Source organism: Saccopteryx bilineata, chromosome 5 (assembly GCF_036850765.1).
Source record: "Saccopteryx bilineata isolate mSacBil1 chromosome 5, mSacBil1_pri_phased_curated, whole genome shotgun sequence".
Classification (NCBI taxonomy): Eukaryota; Metazoa; Chordata; class Mammalia; order Chiroptera; family Emballonuridae; genus Saccopteryx; species Saccopteryx bilineata.
The window spans coordinates 40,304,217-40,324,731 of NC_089494.1; the positions used below are offsets into that span (position 1 = coordinate 40,304,217).

General features: G+C 35.4%; 1 protein-coding gene and 1 pseudogene across 1 annotated transcript in view; one reads left to right on the top strand and one right to left on the bottom strand.

Moving 5' to 3' along the window:
- LOC136338635 (dynein axonemal heavy chain 7) overlaps nt 1–20,515 on the top strand; it is a 290,684-nt gene that overhangs the window by 175,544 nt on the left and 94,625 nt on the right. Inside the window, exons 41-45 of the mRNA XM_066281198.1 lie at nt 7,230–8,102; nt 10,457–10,686; nt 13,939–14,269; nt 17,222–17,568; nt 19,340–19,520. Of these exons, the coding sequence (XP_066137295.1) occupies nt 7,230–8,102; nt 10,457–10,686; nt 13,939–14,269; nt 17,222–17,568; nt 19,340–19,520 (1,962 nt within the window). The remainder of the gene's footprint in view (nt 1–7,229; nt 8,103–10,456; nt 10,687–13,938; nt 14,270–17,221; nt 17,569–19,339; nt 19,521–20,515) is intronic.
- Nucleotides 5,041–5,685, bottom strand: LOC136338339 (small ubiquitin-related modifier 2 pseudogene; annotated as a pseudogene).

Sequence of the window (20,515 nt, forward strand, 5' to 3'; positions counted from 1 at the left end):
AGATTTTTTAAAGAAATGGAACAAAAATTCATCAGATTTATATGGAACTATAAAAAACCCCGAATAGCCAAAACAATCCTAAGGAAAAAGAATGAAGCTGGGGGCATTACAATACCTGACTTTAAACTATATTATAGGGCCACGATAATCAAAACAGCATGGTATTGGCAAAAAAATAGACACTCAGACCAATGGAACAGAATAGAAAGCCCAGAAATAAAACCACATATATATGGTCAAATAATCTTTGATAAAGGGGCCAACAACACACAATGGAGAAAAGAAAGCCTCTTCAACAAATGGTGTTGGGAAAACTGGAAAGCCACATGCAAAAGAATGAAACTCGACTACAGCCTGTCCCCGTGTACTAAAATTAATTCAAAATGGATCAAAGACCTAAATATAAGACCTGAAACAATAAAGTGCATAGAAGAAGACATAGGTACTAAAATCATGGACCTGGGTTTTAAAGAACATTTTATGAACTTGACTCCAATGGCAAGAGAAGTGAAGGCAAAGATAAATGAATGGGACTACATCAGAATTAAAAGTTTTTGCTCAGCAAGAGAAACTGATATCAAAATAAACAGACAGCCAACTATATGGGAACTGATATTTTCAAACGACAGCTCAGATAAGGGCCTAATATCCAAAATTTACAAAGAACTCATAAAACTCAACAACAAACAAACAAACAATCCAATAAAAAAATGGGAAGAGGACATGAACAGACACTTCTCCCAGGAAGAGATACAAATGGCCAACAGATATATGAAAAGATGCTCAGCTTCATTAGTTATTAGAGAAATGCAAATCAAAACTACAATGAGATACCACTTCACTCCTGTTAGATTAGCTATTATCAACAAGACGGGTAATAGCAAATGTTGGAGAGGCTGTGGAGAAAAAGGAACCCTCATTCACTGTTGGTGGGACTGTAATGTAGTACAACCATTATGGAGGAAAGTATGGTGGTTCCTCAAAAAACTGCAAATAGAACTACCTTATGACCCAGCAATCCCTCTACTGGGTATATACCCCAAAACCTCAGAAACATTGATACGTGAAGACACATGTAGCCCCATGTTCATTGCAGCACTGTTCACAGTGGCCAAGACATGGAAACAACCAAAAAGCCCTTCAATAGAAGACTGGATAAAGAAGATGTGGCACATATACACTATGGAATACTACTCAGCCATAAGAAATGATGACATCAGATCATTTACAGCAAAATGGTGGGATCTTGATAACATTATAAGGAGTGAAATAAGCAAATCAGAAAAAAACAAGAACTACATGATTCCATACATTGGTGGAACATAAAAATGAGACTAAGAGACATGGACAAGAGTGTGGTGGTTTTGGGGGGGGGAAGAAGGGAGAGGGGATGGGGGAGGTGCAGGGGCACAAAGAAAACTAGGTAGAGGGTGACGGAGGACAATCTGACTTTGGGCGAGGGGTTTGCAACATAATTTGATGACAAAATAACCTAGACATGTTTTCTTTGAATATATGTACCCTCATTTATTAATGTCATCCCATTACCATTAATAAAAATTTATTAAAAAAATAAATAAATTAAAAAAAAAAAAAAATCTCAGAAAAGTCCTGGGCCTGATGGCTTCACAAGTGAATTCTACCAAATATTTAAACAAGGACTAACTCCTATTCTTCTCAAGCTATTTCAAAAAATTCAAGAGGAAGGAAGACTTCCAAGCTTTTTTTATGAAGCGAGCATAATTCTGATTTCAAAACCAGGCAATGACAACACAAAGAAAGAAAATTATAGGCCAATATCCCTGATGAATATAGATGCTAAAATCCTCAACAAAATATTAGCAAACCGGATCCAGCAATATATGAAAAAAATCATACACCATGATCAAGTGGGATTTATTCTGGGGAGGCAAGGCTGGTACAATATTCACAAATAAATCAATGTGATTCATCACATAAACAAAAGGAAGGAGAAAAACCACATGATAATTTCAAAAGATGCAGAAAAAGCATTTGATAAAATCCAGCACCCATACATGATCAAAACTCTCAGCAAAGTGGGAATACAGGGAATATACCTCAACATGATAAAGGCCATCTATGACAAACCCACAGCCAACATCATACTCAGTGGGCAAAAATTAAAAGCAATCCCCTTAAGATCAGGAACAAGGCAGGAGTGCCCCCTTTCACCACTCTTATTCAACATAATTCTCGAAGTCCTAGCCACAGCAATCAGACAAGAAGTAGAAATAAAAGGCATCCAAAATTGGAAAAGAAGAAGTAAAACTATGGTTATTTGCAAATGATATGATATTGTATATAGAAAACCCTAAAGTCTCAGTCAAAAAACTACTGGACCTGATAAATTAATTCAGCAAGGTGGCAGGATATGCACCAACAATGAACTGTCAGAAAGAGAAATTAAGGAAACAATCCCCTTCACTATTGCAACCAAAAATATAAAGTACCTAGCAGTAAATTTAACCAAGGAGATTAAAGACCTGTACTTGGAAAATTATAAAACATTGATAAAAGAAATCAAGGAAGATACAAACAAGTGGAAGCATATACTGTGTTCATGGTTAGGAAGAATAAACATCATTAAAATGTCTATATTACCCAAAGCAATTTATAAATTCAATGCAATACCAATTAAAATAAAAATGACATACTTCAAAGATATAGAACAAAAAATCCAAAAATTTATATGGAACCAAAAATAGCCTCAACAAACTTGAAAAGGAAGAATAAAGCAGGAGGTATCAACTTCCTGATATCAAGTTATACTACAAGGCCATTGTACTCAAAACAGCTTGGTACTGGCATAAGAACAGGCATATAGATTCATGGAACAGAACAGAGAACCCAGAAATAAACCACACCTTTATGGACAACTGATATTTGACAAAGGAGGTAGCACATACAATGGAGTAAAGACAGCCTCTTTAACAAATGTTGTTGGGAAAATTGGATATCTATCTGCAAAAAAAAAATGAAACTAGACCACCAACTTACACCATTCATGAAAATAAACTCAAAATGGATAAAAGACTTAAATGTAAGCCATGAAACCATAAGCATCTAAGAAGAAAACATAGGGAGTAAGCTCTCCAACATTTCTCACAGCAATATGTTTGCTGATTTATCTCCATGGGGAAGTGAAATAAAAGACAAGATAAACAAATGGGACTATATCAAACTAAAAAGCTTTTGCACAGCTAATGACAATAAGAACAGAATAAAGAGATAAACTACACAATGGGAGAACGTATTTGAGAATATGTCTGATAAGGGGTAATAACCAAAATTATAAAGAACGTATAAAACTCAACACCAGGAAGACAAACAATCCAATCAAAGAATGGGCAAAAGAAATGAATAGACACTTCTCCAAAAAGGACATACAGATGGCCAGTAGGCACATGAAAAAATGCTCAACATCACTAATATTAGAGAAATGCAAATTAAAACCACAGTGAGATATCACCTCACACCAGTCAGAATGGCGCTCATCAACAAAACAACACAGAGTAATTACTGGCAAAGATGTGGAGAAAAGGGAACCCTCCTGCACTGCTGGTGGGAATGCAGCCTGGTGCAGCCACTGTGGAAAACAGTATGGAGATTCCTCAAAAAATTAAAAATCAAACTGCCTTTTGACCCAGCTATCCCACTTTTAGGAATATACCCTAAGTACACCATAGCACTGTTCCAAAAGGAGAAATGCACCCCCATGTTTATGACAGCATTGTTCACAATAGCGAAGATCTGGAAACAGCCCAAGTGTCCGTCAGTGGACGACTGGATTAAAAAGCTTTGGTACATATATACTATGGAATACTACTCAGCCATAAGAAATGATGACATCGGATCATTTACAACAACATGGATGGATCTTGATAACATTATACTGAGTGAAATAAGTAAATCAGAAAAATCTAAGAACTATATGATTCCATACATTGATGGGACGTAAAAATGAGACTCAGAGACATGGACAAGAGTGTGGTGGTTACCGGGAGGTAGGTGGGGAAAGAATATAGGGAGGGGTTGGGATAGGGGAGGGGCACAAATAAAACCAGATAGAAGGTGACGGAAGACAATTTGACTTTGGGTGATGGGTATGCAACATAATCAAATGTCAAAATAACCTGGAGATGTTTTCTCTGAACATATGTACCCTGATTTATTAATGTCACCCATTAAAATTAATAAAAAAAGAAACGAAAAATAATTGTTCAATATATTTAAAATGGGCAAAGAACATAAGAAGTTAGAGAAAGAATGTTCTTCCATTTTAACATATAAATAATATAGTTATTTTCATTTTAACAATATAGTTAAGAAATCAAGAAAATTGGAATGTGCTATGTTAAAACTATTGCTACAGAAACATAAATTTCTAAAGGGCTTTTAAAAGTTCTGTTTTTTTTTAAATTTACAATTTGAATTTCTAAATCCTCACACCTTCAAATATATGTCCAAATTAAGGTCCATTCCACTAGGAAATTTTGGCAACAGCAAGGTCCCTGAAAGTGATTCTTCGGAACAGTATGATCTGCAGATTCTTGCTCCACTCCACTGTAGGTCACTTAGTTGCCTGAGTGGAATCTATGTTCTGGGACATGGACACAGGCTGTCAGCCTGGTAGTTCGTGTGGGTAATAGAAATAATGCTGAATGGTGGGTAGGAAAAGAGATGAGAAGGGGGATGCCGTTGACTCACTGAAGGAGGGCATTGCCTAAGGCAGCACTTTGTCGTGGGCCACATCTTTTTTTTAAAAAAAAACAAGTTTATTTAAACAACAAGACGCTTGACGTGAAGGGAAAACTATCTAGGACTCATTTCTTTTAGAGTAATTTATCCCTACTTAAAGACAGATTGCCCTACATGTAACAGCTACGTACAAAAAGTTATAAAATTGTCCTTGGTTTTACAATAATAAATGAAAAACATTAAAATTCTCCAATCAAACAAGGTATGCAAGGATTCTTATATTGTTCTTTTCTTTTGTTAAACAGTGAAAGCAAAATAACTTATTGGAATATAAAGATAAGAGCTGAGTGAGCATGCCACTAATGGAGAAAGGGGGTATTTTCACAGAACCAGTATTTTCCCCCATCCCATCTCCATTTGATGTCAATCAAAACATACCATTGGCCATTTAGTTTTTTAAAAAATGCAAATGCTTGTGCACATACATCAGTTACTTTATATACAATAAAGGAATGGGGAAAGGGGAAATGAAAGAATAGAGAAAAATATATGGTAGTAGTCAGGATGTGGTGGAACCAAATTGCAGTTTTCTAATTGAGAATGTCTTCTTGGTCTGGAGAAACAGAGTTCTGAAGTAAAGTAGCAGGTTCCCTTTTTAGTAGACACCTCCTGTCTGCTGCTGGAACACATCAATTGTATCTTCATCCTCCATTTCCTACTGTGCAGGTGTGTCTGTTTCATTGATCGGCTGCCCATCAAATCGAAATCTGATCTGCCTCATTGACAAACCCTGTCGTTCACAATAGGCTTTCATTAGTTTACTAAGTGGCGTATGCCTCTTAATCTTAAACTGCACCACAGAACCATCCTGCCCCGCCACCTTCAAATTAATATGATTGTTGTTCTCAGTCTTGACTCCTTCCTTGGGCTTTTCATCCACCATGTCGAGTGCCGGAGGCTCTTCAGCTGCTGCTTCACCCATGGGCCACATCTTACTCTGGGAAGCGTCTAGCATTCTACACCTCAGGAACTTTGCTCTTGATATTCCTTCTTCCTGGAACACTCTAGCCCTGTTATTGATAAGGCTTACCCACTTACCTCCTTAAGTTCTCTGATCAAATACCTACTTACCATAGAGGCTCAACTTGGACCATCCCTACCTACCCCACCCCCATAACTCTTTATTCTTTGTCTTGCTTTATTTTTCATAACACTGAACATCACTTGGCACCTTCTATATTTTTGTTTACTGTTGCCTCTACTAAAAGTGATGTAGATAAGTTCAAGTAATTTCCCCCAAATATCAGAAATTTTGCTGACAAGAATGTACATTACTTATATATATTTACTTATATATATATCAGTCTGCTAGTGCTGCCATAACAAAATACCACAGACTGAGTGCCTTAAATAACAGAAATTGATTTTCTCATAGTTCTGGAGACCAGAAGTCCAAGATCAAGGTGCTGTCAGTATAGGGTTCTGGTGAAAGTTCTCTTTTTGACTTGCAGATAGCTGCCTTCTCATTGGGTCCTCACATGGTCTTTCTTCTCATGTGTCTGCAGAGAAAGAATGAGAGCTCTGGTGTCTCCTCTTTTTTTTTTTTTAAGGATACCAGTCCTATTGGATTAGGGCCCCACATTTATGACCTCGCTTACCCTTAATTACCACCTTAAAGGACTTCTTTCCAAATACAGTGTCAGAGCTTCAATATATGAATTTAGGGGGAATACAATTCAGTACAAAATAGACCGTAACCAAGGGACACTCATACCACTTAGAGGAAACGGTTACTTTATGTTAACAAGTCTGATTAATTGTTTCTTATAGTCCCATAACATGTACCTATTACCAAAGTTTATTTTAGTAGATTGCTTTCTGCAATGACTTGCAATAAAATGATGAACAAATGTCCAAAACAAACTTGTTTTCTACTGAAGACATTTTCTCTTTTTTAGAATATGTTCTTTATAAAAATATATCTATTCAGAAGATGTAATATAGAATTGTACCCCTGAAACCTTTGAAATTTTGTTAATGTCACCCCAATAAATTTAATAAAAATAAAATAATGTCTATGTGTTTGTCAATAATTTTTAATATGTTATCTGGCTTGAAAAAAGAGAAGTTGTACAGAAGTTGGAAAACCCTAGATACCAGTGCCCAGCTCTATCTATAGCTGAGTGACCAGCAAAGACAGTCACCTTATCTACCTTTTTTCCTTTTCTACTCCTTGATACTCTTTGCATCTCTACAATCTGCTTCAGTCCCCTCAAACTGCCTTAATTTATTGAAGACTGCCTGTAACTATATGTTATTTCAAATATCATATATATGATCAGAATGAATATTTAAAATAAACGTGATCATGAATTGGTCCTGATTGTTTGGATATACTTTAAATAAATCCTATTCAAATTTCCTAGAGTACCTTTTATATTACTTGAGATTAGCACAGAACTGAAAATAAATAAATAAGTTCCTAAAGCTGCTTTTTAATTATTATACAGGTCCTTAGAGTGTATTATGATCGCCTCTTGGATAATGCAGACAGAAGCTGGCTTATTAACTATATTCAAGACATTTTGAAGACTTATATGGATGAAAATTTTCATGAGCTTTTTCAAAGTTTGGATTTTGATTTGGATGGAGTGGTGGAAGAAGATGACCTACGCAGCCTAATGTTTTGTGATTTCCACGATCCCAAGAGGGAGGATACCAACTATAGAGAAGTTGCAAATGTAGATAACCTTCGAGTGATAGTAGAAGCTCACCTGGAGGAATATAACAATATGAGCAAAAAGACCATGAACCTTGTCCTTTTCCGATTTGCCATAGAACACATCAGCCGAATTTCCAGGATCCTGAAGCAGCCTCGCAGCCATGCTCTGCTGGTTGGTGTTGGAGGGAGCGGAAGACAGTCTGTCACCAGATTAGCTGCCCACATGGCTGATTATTCAGTTTTCCAGGTTGAAATCTCTAAGGGCTATGGTAACTCTGAGTGGCATGAAGATTTAAAAGTGATCTTAAGGAAATGTGCTGAAGGTGAGATGCATGGTGTCTTCCTGTTTACAGATACTCAGATTAAAAAGGAGTCATTTTTAGAAGATGTCAACAATCTGCTCAATGCTGGGGAAGTTCCAAATCTCTTTGCATTAGATGAGAAGCAAGAGATATGCGATAAGATGCGTCAGTTAGATCGCCAACGGGATAAAACTAAACAAACAGACGGAAGCCCTATAGCTCTTTTCAACATGTTTATTGATCGCTGCCGCAACCAACTGCATGTTGTCCTTGCCATGAGTCCCATTGGAGATGCGTTTCGGATTCGTCTTAGAAAGTTCCCTGCTCTTGTTAACTGCTGTACCATTGATTGGTTTCAGGTATTGCTTTGTAAATTTTTGATAGACTTCTAGAAATGTTGATTCTCCATCATCATGGCTTCTTTTATAGACTTATCCCCCAAAAATGTAATTTTAGCAGAATTTTCTAGTCGATAATGCATTTCATGAAATTATAATTCAAGAAACCATCAAAATAGAAAAAGATTTTATTACTAGTGTATATAGTCATTAACTTCAATATATCATAGAAAATTTTAGGATAAATTTGTGTATCAGTGAGGGTCCTGACCTGAAAGACAGAGCACAGTGGAGGGCGTCACCAAGGAAAGCTGAATGAAAGGACTCTTCATAGAGGTGTAGACAGGGTTAAAGGAAAAGAGAAGGGATGATGGAGCAATCCAGCAGTAGTGAAATAGTAGGAAGTGGTCATTATAGCTGGATATAAAAGGATGTAGGAAGGAAAGAGTGTTACTGGAGTTTAGAGCTGTTGGAGAAGGGCTACCTGACAGGAACAGTAACCTAAAACCTAGAACTCAGCTCCTGCTAGCAAGGAACGGAGGTATACATACCCCTACCTTTCTCTTCTTCCACCCTCCAATCTCTTTCCATGAGCCAAACCCAAAAAGAATTCAAAAAGAAAAAGCCAGAATAACACTTTTTGTAGTAAATTTTAGTATCAGGATGTACAGAACAGACAAGAGTGTGTGGTAGGAAATTTGTAAGCTGTGGTAGATATCCTGTGAGTGAGATCTAACACATAAGCATTTTTGAACTTGGGGAATTTACATGACCCCTCTGTTCCTCCATTTCCTGCTAAGATTAATTACTTCATGCTAAATATTTATTGGACCTTTGCTTCATAGTGGGTATTATTCTAAAAGCTGAAGATAAAGAGAAAAATAAAATTTACAAGGCTTCTGCTCTTCTTGAGCTTACATTCCACAAACAAATTCCATCATACAGGGTAACCTGTAGGGAGTAAAAGGCTTTCTAAATAGGTGACTTTTCAAATGAAACACAAAAGACAAACAGTGCCAGTACTGAGAAGATCTGGGCAGAGAGAATAGACTAGTGAAAACAAGGACTATCTATTCTAGATGGAATGAGCAGTGAGAAAAATCAGGGTGATGACAGTAGGGTAACTAATCGGGGGTGGGGGAGCCGTAGAGTTGAGGTCAGAAAGGTGGGAAGGGCCAGAGCAGGTAGAGATTTAGATTTTATTTTAATTATCCTGGGAAGTTTTCAAAGAATTAAAAGTTGGGAAATGTGACAGGATCTAATTTGTATCAAAGATCTCTCTCTGGCAGCTGCGTGGAGCACAGGAAAAGGGACATCAGTTAGGACGTTATGGGAATCTGAATATTCCCAACAGATGAAAACAAAGTTGAACTGAGATGGTTGTTGTAAATAAAGAAAGAAGAGAAAGGGTTTGGAAGCTGTTTTAGGGGTGGTACCTATAGAACTCGCTTATGTGATAGATGTAGGATTGAGGAAGAGGAAATGGATCCAGGGATTCCAGCATTTTGACTTGAGCAACTGGGTGGATGGTTTACTAAGTTGGAGAAGAAGAATCCAACTATTTGGGGGAACATAGGAACCATGCTTTGGACTTGTTGAGTTTGACGTGCCCATAAGAGAAATGAAGGAGGTAGTAGTTGTTCATGTGATTCTGGAGTTTAGAGGAAAAGATAATAATATTTACATCAGAGAAATACTGGGAGAATTAAATGAGATAACTCCAGTAAAATGCACACAGAAAGGGACATTCCATAAGTTTAGTTCCTTTCCTCTTCCTTGCTCTTCAGTGCTTATGAGCAATTTATCTAACCCCTAAATCAGGGGTCCCCAAACTTTTTACACAAGGGGCCAGTTCACTGTCCCTCAGACCATTGGAGGGCCGGACTATAAAAAAAAAACTATAAACAAATCCCTCAGCACACTGCACATATCTTATTTTAAAGTAAAAAAAATAAAACTGAAACAAATACAATATTTAAAATAAAGAACAAGTAAATTTAAACCAACAAACTGACCAGTATTTCAATGGGAACTATGCTCTTCTCACTGACCACCAATTAAAGAGGTGCCCCTTCCGGAAGTGTGGCGGGCCAGATAAATGGCCTCAGGGGGCTGCATGTGGCCCACGGGCCATAGTTTGGGGACCCCTGCCCTAAACAAACCATAAAGTTAGTATTAAATGCACTAGCTACAGGCTCCCTGCCCTAAGCAAGCAAGAACTTGGGGGAAGTTTCTCATAAAAGTGTCTCTCCCAACCCATTCTTCATGCTTTCCCCTCTATTTCCAACACCCATAAATTGTAAAGGACTACACAGTACTAACTGACTCATATTAGTAACCTTGATCAAGAACTAAAGCATTTATATTTAATTTAGTCATGGCCTGAGGATGCACTGCAGGCTGTTGCCTCACGCTTTCTGGAAGATATTGAAATGTCAGAAGAAACACAAGATGGCTGTATTGACATGTGTAAAAGCTTCCACACTTCTACTATAGATTTATCAACATCCTTCTATGTCAAACTTCAGAGATACAATTATGTGACCCCAACCTCTTATCTTGAATTAATCTCTACCTTCAAACTATTGTTGGAAAAGAAAAGAAGGTAAAAATGAATTTTTATATTTTTAAATAAGCTATAGCAGTTTTAAAGTATTTTGTGTACAAAAATGACATAGCTATGATGAAATAGAGATTTATTTCATATATATATATATAATGAATTTTGTTAGATCTTTAAATAATTTACTTCACAAATGTTTTTTAGGGTGGAGATCTAATGCATCTATTCTTTTGCATAGATGCATTGCCGAACATACAAATTTACTGCTCACAAAAATTAGGGGGTATTTCAAAGTAAATATGAAACGATAAAAAAGAAGAAGCATTTGATTTTTTTTGTTGTTAAACAAGAACATCAGAAAAGCAAATGACAAGTCAAAGAAAGTTGTTCAATTATGCAAATGAGATGCAAAACCAACTTTTATTTCATTGGTGAAAATGCACTATACAAAAGGCTGAAAGTATTGGAGTATCTGCACATTCCCTGATCCCTTAATTTTTGTGAATAGTGTAATAATCATGTTTGTTGAAGGAATGAAGGTGTGCTACTCGAAGCTGTGGTAAGACTGCAAGATCCGTTCATAGTGATACTGAGTCAACAGCATTAGAGAGGGATTTTTCTTTGACAATAGATAAATCTTCTCTGTAGATGCTGTGTAGCTGAGACCCAGAGACAACCCCTCGGTGTACCTAGTCAGCTTTCCTTCTTCTCATAAACTCTTATTTGAAAATATCAATACAAATATCAATAAGCTCATGTACTTTAGAATGTGTCAGTGGGAGCTTTTTATGTTATTGAGGGTGATTTTTACATGCAGAAAAGTTTTCTCAAAAATTTCTTTGGTTCTAAAAATACTCAATATGTATATTAAAAATATAAAAACTGTAAATTTAGTCAGTAAGTTAGAAGTTTGGAGATTTTAGTAATTACCTTTAAGGGGGAACTTCAACTAATGTTTGTTCACATTCACAACTTTTTTAAACAAAGTTTTTATATTGTCTTTATTATTTTAAATATATTTTATTTCCCTTTTAAGGTCTGATTTAATGAATCAAACTTTTCTATGTAAATAACTAATCTAGTAAATTAAATGCATATGTATGATGAGCTTTAAGTTCTTTTAAAAGTTTGAATATTAGCTACAAACCATGAGATTTTTACTTAAAAATACAGATCTAACTCTATCGGTTGATTACACAATTTATATTACAATACCTTTTTTATTGAATTTAACATGTAACATTGTTTAAGTTTAAACTTGTTACTTTGATACATTTAATATTGTAATATGATGACTATTGTAATGATATTTATCACATTACATAATTATCGCATAATGTTGTTAGCTCTTTTCATTCTGCTGTCCATTAGAGCTCTAATGGCTTTTTAATATTCATTTATAGTTTTGTGCTTTTAAACACCATTACTCTTATGCTCGTCATCCAGTTTCCTGGTAACTAACCTTTTACTGTCTGGTTTTGATAGGTTTGACTTTTTAAAATTTCATATATGTGATATACAGTACTTATCTTTCCTTGATGTATCTTACTTAGCACACTGTGCTCAAGGCCCATTTATGTTGTCATAAATGTTGGGATATCTTCCTTTCTTGTGACTGATTAATAATATTCCACTATGTGATTCATGTTGATTCATGTTGCAACTACAAGTCGAGTCTATTAGCTACAGACCAAAATTTTTTTAAATAATAAAAAATACTTAAAACACCAAATTTGCATAGATTTCTTGACACAAAACTATTAATGCTGTGAGTTCAACTTCTGCTTATAATTCTAGTTAATTTCAAATTTTTCTGCGGTTAACTCATGATCTCAGGCATTTTGAAGCCCCTTTTCTCATACTGGCTAGATGCTACCTGGATCTGGTAGGAGACTTCTCATCTGTATTTATGGTGACTATTGCAATGCCTTCCGCAGCTGGCATATCGTAGCTTCCCTATTCACAGTGGTTCACACCCTCATATTTGAATTATACCGTTAGTATTTTTTTCCATTGACCTAATGAAGTCTGCAACTCCCACCAAGGTTTCTGCTACATGACTTGGCTGAATTTTATTATTTCTTTAGCTCTCAAAATAATTGTCTTTCCATGTCAATCTTATGATCTTTAACTTAATGAAATCTTGCTTTTTTTTTTTTTCCCTTCATATTTTCTCTTCAGAGAGGGTTTGAAACTCTTAGAGATTGTAATTAAATTTTGGATATCACTTATGGCTTTGTTTGATTGTATGCTCACAAATTTAAGGCTGTCCTAACCAGAAGAAAGATTATAAAAAGGAAATACAAACTTATAAGGAGGCTTAAAGTAATAGTTTTCTAGACATTTTTATACATTTTTATTTGATTTTCATATTTTCCTGTTTTTAATTCTTCTTTACTTCCACTAGAATTTCTAACCTGTAGTTATTCTTCCCTTAATAGCTAAAGCCTTCAAATGTCTTTATAGCCAAGTTTTATTGTAACCTAGAAGCAAGGTGGTCATATGCCAGGAAACTGGTTTGGCTAGCAAAGCGTCACATAAGATGAACCAAAATGCTGAAACTGCTTTGTGCTGGCTGGAGTGAGAACTTCCCTGTGCTGGCTCCACTAGGTTTCAAGTAAAACTGAATTGATTATAGGGTATTTTGCATCACATATCCCCAGTTCTCATTACTGTCAAATATTTTGCTAACTCAGAGAGAATCAACATGCAATAAAAAAGTGGTGTGCCCTCACATATAAATGGTATTTTTTTGCCCTAGAAAGAAAATCTTGAGCTTTATTGTCTATCTTATTGGTCACTTTTGCCCTAATAAAAAACTCCTACTTTAACATATTGAATACATCTTAAAATAGTTTACCACCTTTGCCAACATTCATGATAATATATTTTGGGCATTGAAGTCTGTTTGAAAGAAATGATTATAAGAAGGTTTTAAGGAACAATAGTGTTGTTGGAATTAACTTCCCAAGTTGACTAATTTTAAAAGCACATCATTAATTTGAAAAAGAAGTCTCTTTCCTTTATACCTAATGTGGGTTTTTTTAAAAAAATTTCTGTTATGTGCCAAAATATTTTACTAAATACTGGAAATACAAAAATGAACAAGACATACCATCTGCTTTTAATTGAGTTCATATTTTTTGACAAGCTGTTAATAAATGTGAAAAAATTTTCAGATCACTCATTTTGTTTTGCCTTGAAAAAGCCCCGGAAGTTCAAGAACACTTAAAATGTTTCCTTGAAGTAGAATACAGAGCCTGAGAACTAACCTCATTTTATCTCTGCTTTCAGTGAAGTAATGAAAATGAAGAAGAGGTATGAAGTGGGTTTGGAGAAACTGGATTCTGCTGCCTCTCAAGTAGCCACAATGCAGTCTGAGTTGGAGGCTCTGCATCCTCAATTAAAAGTCGCTAGCAAACAGGTTGATGAAATGATGGTAATCATTGAGAGGGAATCTGTAGAAGTTGCCAAAACGGAAAAGATAGTGAAAGCTGATGAGACTGTAGCAAATGAACATGCTATGGCTGCTAAAGCCATCAAAGATGAATGTGATGCTGACCTGGCAGAGGCATTGCCCATCTTGGAGTCAGCGCTCTCTGCCCTGGATACACTCACAGCGCAGGTAAGACAGCCACACACTTACTAGGAAACAAGTCATCAGGCTCAAGTAAATACCTACTGTTGTGCACTACAACTTACTCTTTCTCCAAATTAGTCTCCACTAATAATGCAATTAAAATAATTTTCAAATTGGCAAAGGATTTTTAATTCACCTGGAAAAAAAAGAAATACGTGCACATGACTAAGACAATTTTGCATTTTTTTAAAGTGAGAATAGAAGAGATAGACAGACCCCTGCATATGCCCCCACCAGAATACACATGGCAAACCCCGTCTAGGTCCAATGCTCTGCCCATCTGGGGCCATGCTCACAACCAAGCTATTTTTAGTGAGGTGGAAGCTCCACAAAGCCATCCTCAGTGCCTGGGGCCAATGTGCTCAAATCAATCAAGCCATGGCTGTGGGAGGAGAAGAAAGAGAGAGAAAAGGGAGGGGGGTGAAGCAGATGGTCACCTTTCCTGTATGCCCTGACTGGGAATTTAACCTGGGACTTCCACATGCTGGGTCAATGCTCTATTACTGAGCCAACCGGCCAGGGCTGACTGAGACAATTATGAAACAAAAGAAAACTCCTAAATGTTACAACCTACATAAAATGACTGTTACTTCAAGAACTTTGCAAAACAACCACAATAATAGACAGGGGTATAAGACTCAAATATATATTTTGATTCTAATGTGCATCTTTTTCATACACACTTTTGTAATTAAGATACACCTTCTGTAGATGTTATAAAGTAGAGTTGGGCCTGGTTCCAGGACCCCTTTCAGATACCAAAATCTACACTGCTAAAGTTTCCTATATAAAATGGCATAGTATTTGCATGAAAACTATGCACATCCTCCCATATACTTAAAAAAAAACATCCCTAGATTGCTTAAATACCAAATACAATGTAAATTCTATGTAAATAGCTTATATGGTATTGTTTAGAAAATAATGACAACATCCCTGGTTGGTTGAATCTGCAGATACATAACCTGTGGAAATGGATGACCAACTTTGTTGTGTCAGTGTTTTTCAGTGGGGTTTTAGTGTGTGTATATTATGTAAAATAATAGTATGGCTTATGTCATATTTTATAATAGTATGTCTTAGATTTGATAAAATGTATTAAATATTAAAATTTATAATATGAAAGGGGAACATTTCAATTAAGAAAGATAAAGATAAAATTTTCAAAACAGTGTGGGGGAGGCTTGACTAAACTGTTGGGTGGGGTGAGTGAGAGAGTGTTAGAGCCTTTCTTCAACCTTACTCCAAAATATAGTTCGGACTGTTGGAAATTTAAATATAAATAATTATATACTGTGAAATAGTAGGAAATTAAATTATATTTGTAATCTCTAAGTGGACTAGAACCTCGTATTTCTTAGGTATGAGAGAAATCAGAAAACAAACTAAGCAATATTGTTTGTAATATACTGTATAGGATCTGGATACACCTTCTACAGAAGGTGTATACTTTTCATTGTAAAGTTTTTTCTAAAAGTTATAAATTTTACTATCGAAGAACTAACACATTTTGTTTGATATAAACAGTACAGATAGAAGTTTGGAAACACTGGGGGAGAGTATTTGAATTTTATAGCAAACAAAAGTCTAATATGTCTTTATGTAAATAGCTCTTGCAACTAAATAAAAAAAAGTAGCTCTAAAATCAGATAGTAAAATGATATAAAAGAGTATAAAAGAAAATGCAAATAGTTAACAAACATATGAATATGTATCTTATCTCACTGTATTTAAAGAAATACAGATTAAAATAAGATTTCTTTTCCCTATCAGAATGCCTAGCAATGTTACTAAGGGTGTATGTAATAAAACATGCACCATTTTAATCTCCGTAGAGCAGTGTGTCAATATGTGTTGAAAGCTTTAAAAATAAAGAATATGAAATCTTTAATTCGCCTTACCAGGCGGTGGCGCAGTGGATAGAGCGTTGGACTGGGATGAGGAGGACCCAGGTTCAAAACCCCGAGGTTGCCAGCTTGAGCGCAGGTCCATTTGGTTTGAGCAAAGCTCACCAGCTTGGACACAAGGTTGCTGGCTTGAGCAAGGGGTCACTCAGTCTACTGTAGCCCGCCCCCCCATCAAGGCATGTATGAGAAAGCAATCAATGAACAACTAAGGAGCCACAACAAAAAAATGATGCTTCTCATCTTTCTCCCTTCCGGTCTGTCTGTTCCTATCTATTCCTCTCTCTGACTCTCTCTCTGTCTCTGTCAAATAAATAAATAAATAAAGTCTTTAATTCAATAGGGCGATTGTAATTGTAAAATACAAGAAAAAACATAGATAAAGTACAATATTAGAATTGTGGTTCATATTTACATGTTGAAAGGTTGTGCAGCCATTAAAAATGATGTAAATGTTTACTAGCAAGAAAGGTTGTTCACTATACATTGTTATTGAAATAATTTTTTAAAAAGCCTGTAGGCTGTGTATAGTATGATTCCATTGGTTAAAATATGGCCTATACCCTGGTTTGTAACATATACATATACGTAGAAAGAGATACAGAAGGATGCAAACAAAAATGTTTACAATATAAGTTAGTTATATATAAAATGGGATCATAGGTCTTCATATTTATAATTTATTTGTATTTTTTAACGTTTGCATCTTCTATTATTTTTAAGACGCTACAAAATTCTTACTTGTAACAACCAAATCCCTCTTTTAAGGGTTTTTGAAGTATACTTTATGTCATAAGTAATCTTGCATAAGGTATCTTTCCATTATTATTTTTAGTTTTTAACTTTCTGGGGAGGCAAACCTCTCAATGCTTCTTGGCAATGCTACTTGAAAATGCTGCTATCATTGTCACCATTTCTTCCTAAAAAACAATGAGATTTTATGTTTTACAGCTTAGTTTGAAAATAGAAACCAATTACAAGTAACACATAGACAAATTATTCTTTTTAAATAATTAGCATGTTTTATTTCAAGGACATTACAGTGGTAAAGTCCATGAAGAGTCCTCCTGCCGGTGTCAAGATTGTTATGGAAGCCATATGCATCCTGAAAGGCATCAAGGCTGACAAAATCCCTGACCCGACAGGTTCAGGAAAAAAGATAGAGGATTTCTGGGGTCCAGCTAAGAGACTTCTTGGTGACATCCGATTTCTACAGTCACTTCATGAATATGACAAAGACAACATTCCTCCAGCTTACATGAATATCATAAGAAAAAATTATATACCAAATCCAGATTTCGTTCCAGAAAAGATCAGAAATGCTTCCACAGCAGCCGAGGGTCTGTGCAAATGGGTCATAGCAATGGATTCATATGATAAGTAAGTACTGACAAAAAGAAACCAAACTGATTTGTTTTAATTTCAAGTTTGTTCAGTTAGACAATGTAAAACTTAAAAGCTACACAGGTGAGAGTAACCTCAAAAAATCATGCCTAATACCTGCTATGTACTTATGTATTTACTGGAGGCGAGATTATACCAACTAAAGAGTATAACACAGTGGTACTTAAACTTTTGGACTCAGGAGCCCTTTATGCTCTTAAAAATTATTGGAGACCCCCAAAACTTTTGTTTATCTACCATATTAGAAATTAAAACTGAGAAAAAGTTTAAATATTAATTTATCTTAAAGTAACAGTGAAAGCATGACATGTTAACTTATTTTTTTAAATCCACATTTTCAAAATATTTATAAGAAGTGTGGTATTTTATATTTAGCAAATTTCTTTAATATGTGCTCTTATAGAAGATAGCTGGCCTCTCAAATCTGCTTCTTCAGTCTGTTGCAATATATTGTTTTGATTGATGTATATCAGTCAACCTGGTCCCTACAGCCCACTAGTGGGTGTTCCAGCTTTCATGGTGGGCGGTAGCAGAGCAACCAAAGTATAAATAAAAAGATAGATTTAACTATAGTAAGTTGTTTTATAAAGATTTATTCTGCCAAACTTAGCGAAAATCTGACATAAAGTACTTGGTAAGTAATTATTATTATATGCTTTAACTTGCTGTAACTCTGCTTTATAAATTTTATAAAGTAAAGTTACTTCCCTACTTTATAAATCACCATTATTGTGGGACCAGTGGGCAGTTAGAAAACTTTACTACTAACAGAGATACAAAAGTGGGCAGTAGGTATAAAAAGGTTGACTACCCCTGATGTATATGAAGAAAACACAGCCTCACACAGATGTTTAGGTGGACAAGGGAAGACCTAGTGGACTCCCTGAAGGGGAAGGAGCATTCCTTGGACCATGTTTGCAAAACCACTGGTGTATTATAGTGTATTATATATTCTTTATGAGACAAGGAGGTTTTTTTGATGCCTGTATGAGAATCATTGATAACATGTATATACAGAGTAAAAATTATTGGTTATTTCTTCAAAAAGCAACTGTTACAGTTGTCTTCAAATTCATAGATAATTTGAATTATTATATATATATGTTACATGCTTTATATGTTTGGAACCATGATATATTATCTTAATAATAAATTTAAATAGACTATTCTATCATTTGTTTAGAAAGATAACATGATTGACTCCATTTCCTAGATAGAAAAAATAATTTAGATCCATCCTTTTTTCTACATAGTACCTTTTATTACCAACATACATATTTATAAGGAAATTGGATTTTAGGTAAGGATATATTCTGAATTTTAAAGAAAAGGGAAAGAAAGAAAGAAAATGATACAGATAAAATACCTCACCTTCTCCTCATCAGAAGTAAGCCTTAACGAATCAGGCTACTTTCCCCAAACACTATAATATTTTACATGAATATGCAATTCTTTTATGGTAAAATCACCAAGATTCCACTGGCAACAATCAAGTATTTTATTTTGGATAAAAAAGAATAATTATTTACTTGAAATTATTATGCATATTTGGTGTCTATTTTAGTAGTCATTTCTTATGTGCTGGGATCAGCCTTGACTGATTTTTAGATGAAACAATATAGAAATCAGTATAGGTTGTATATAAAGATGGGTTTTGATAATAGTAAGGATATTAGAAAAGCAAATTCAGTGATAGTGCACTGGAATATTAAATGTATATTTCATTTTCCAATTTTACTTTTTGCAGAGTGGCAAAAATTGTAGCTCCTAAAAAGATAAAGCTAGCTGCAGCTGAAGGGGAGCTTAAAGTCGCCATGGATGGCCTTAGAAAGAAGCAGGCAGCCCTGCATGAAGTTCAGGCCAAGCTGGCCAAGCTTCAGGACACGCTTGAACTAAATAAAGAGAAGAAGGCTGACTTGGAAAACCAGGTACAGGATAAGATAGATAAGGATGGCCAATTGTCAATTATTGTGAATATAAATGATGTCAGTGTTAGCATATAACACAGTGACCTTGTTTTGGTCAGGAGTTGGTGAACTGTGACCTACAGGCCAAATCTACCATTGTCTGTTTTTATGGCCCACAAGCTACTGATAGTTTTGACATTTTTAAATGGTTACATATTAAATTGTTATATAAGTACTTACATACTATAATTAATATTCTCTCTCTCTCTCTCTCTAGTGAGAAAGAGACAGAGAGAGAGATAAGAAGCATCAACTCACGAATTGCAGCACCTTAGTTGTTCATGGATTGCTTTCTCATATGTGACTTGGCTGGGGGGCTCCAGCCAAGCCAGTGACCCCTTGCTCAAAACAATAACCTTGGGCTCAACTCAGTGATCTTGGGCTTCAAGCCAGAGACCATAGGGTCATGTCTGTGATCCCAGACTCAAGCCAGTGACCCTGTGCTCAAGCTGATGACCTTGAGGTTTCAAACCTGGGTCCTTAGCATTCAAAGTCAAAGCTCTATCTATTGCACCACTGCCTGGTTAGGCACTTACATAATATTCTTGATTTTACGTCTTGGGCCCCAGAGCAAAAAGTATTTACCTTCTGGTCCTTCCTCTCCCCCCCCCCCCCCAAAAAAAATTAGCAATCATCTCTGCCTTATATTATTAAAATATTGAGTTAGGGCATTTAAATTATTATTCATGTTATAAGTAAGGAAATGGAGAACCAAAACAGTAAAGCTCAGATTAGAACTCAATACCCAGAACCATATCCTGTCCACTGAAAATGTCTTTAAAAACATTTCTCTAACTTAAAAAGTTATGTTCTTTGTAAAAATTAACTGTAAAGTCTGATTATATTTCAGAGAAAAAGTCAAAATACTTTGTAATAGTCAAAATGTGTTGGGTGCTTGTTATATGGAAGACACTATTGTTCTGAAAGCAGTATGCATTATCTCATTTTCTCACAAC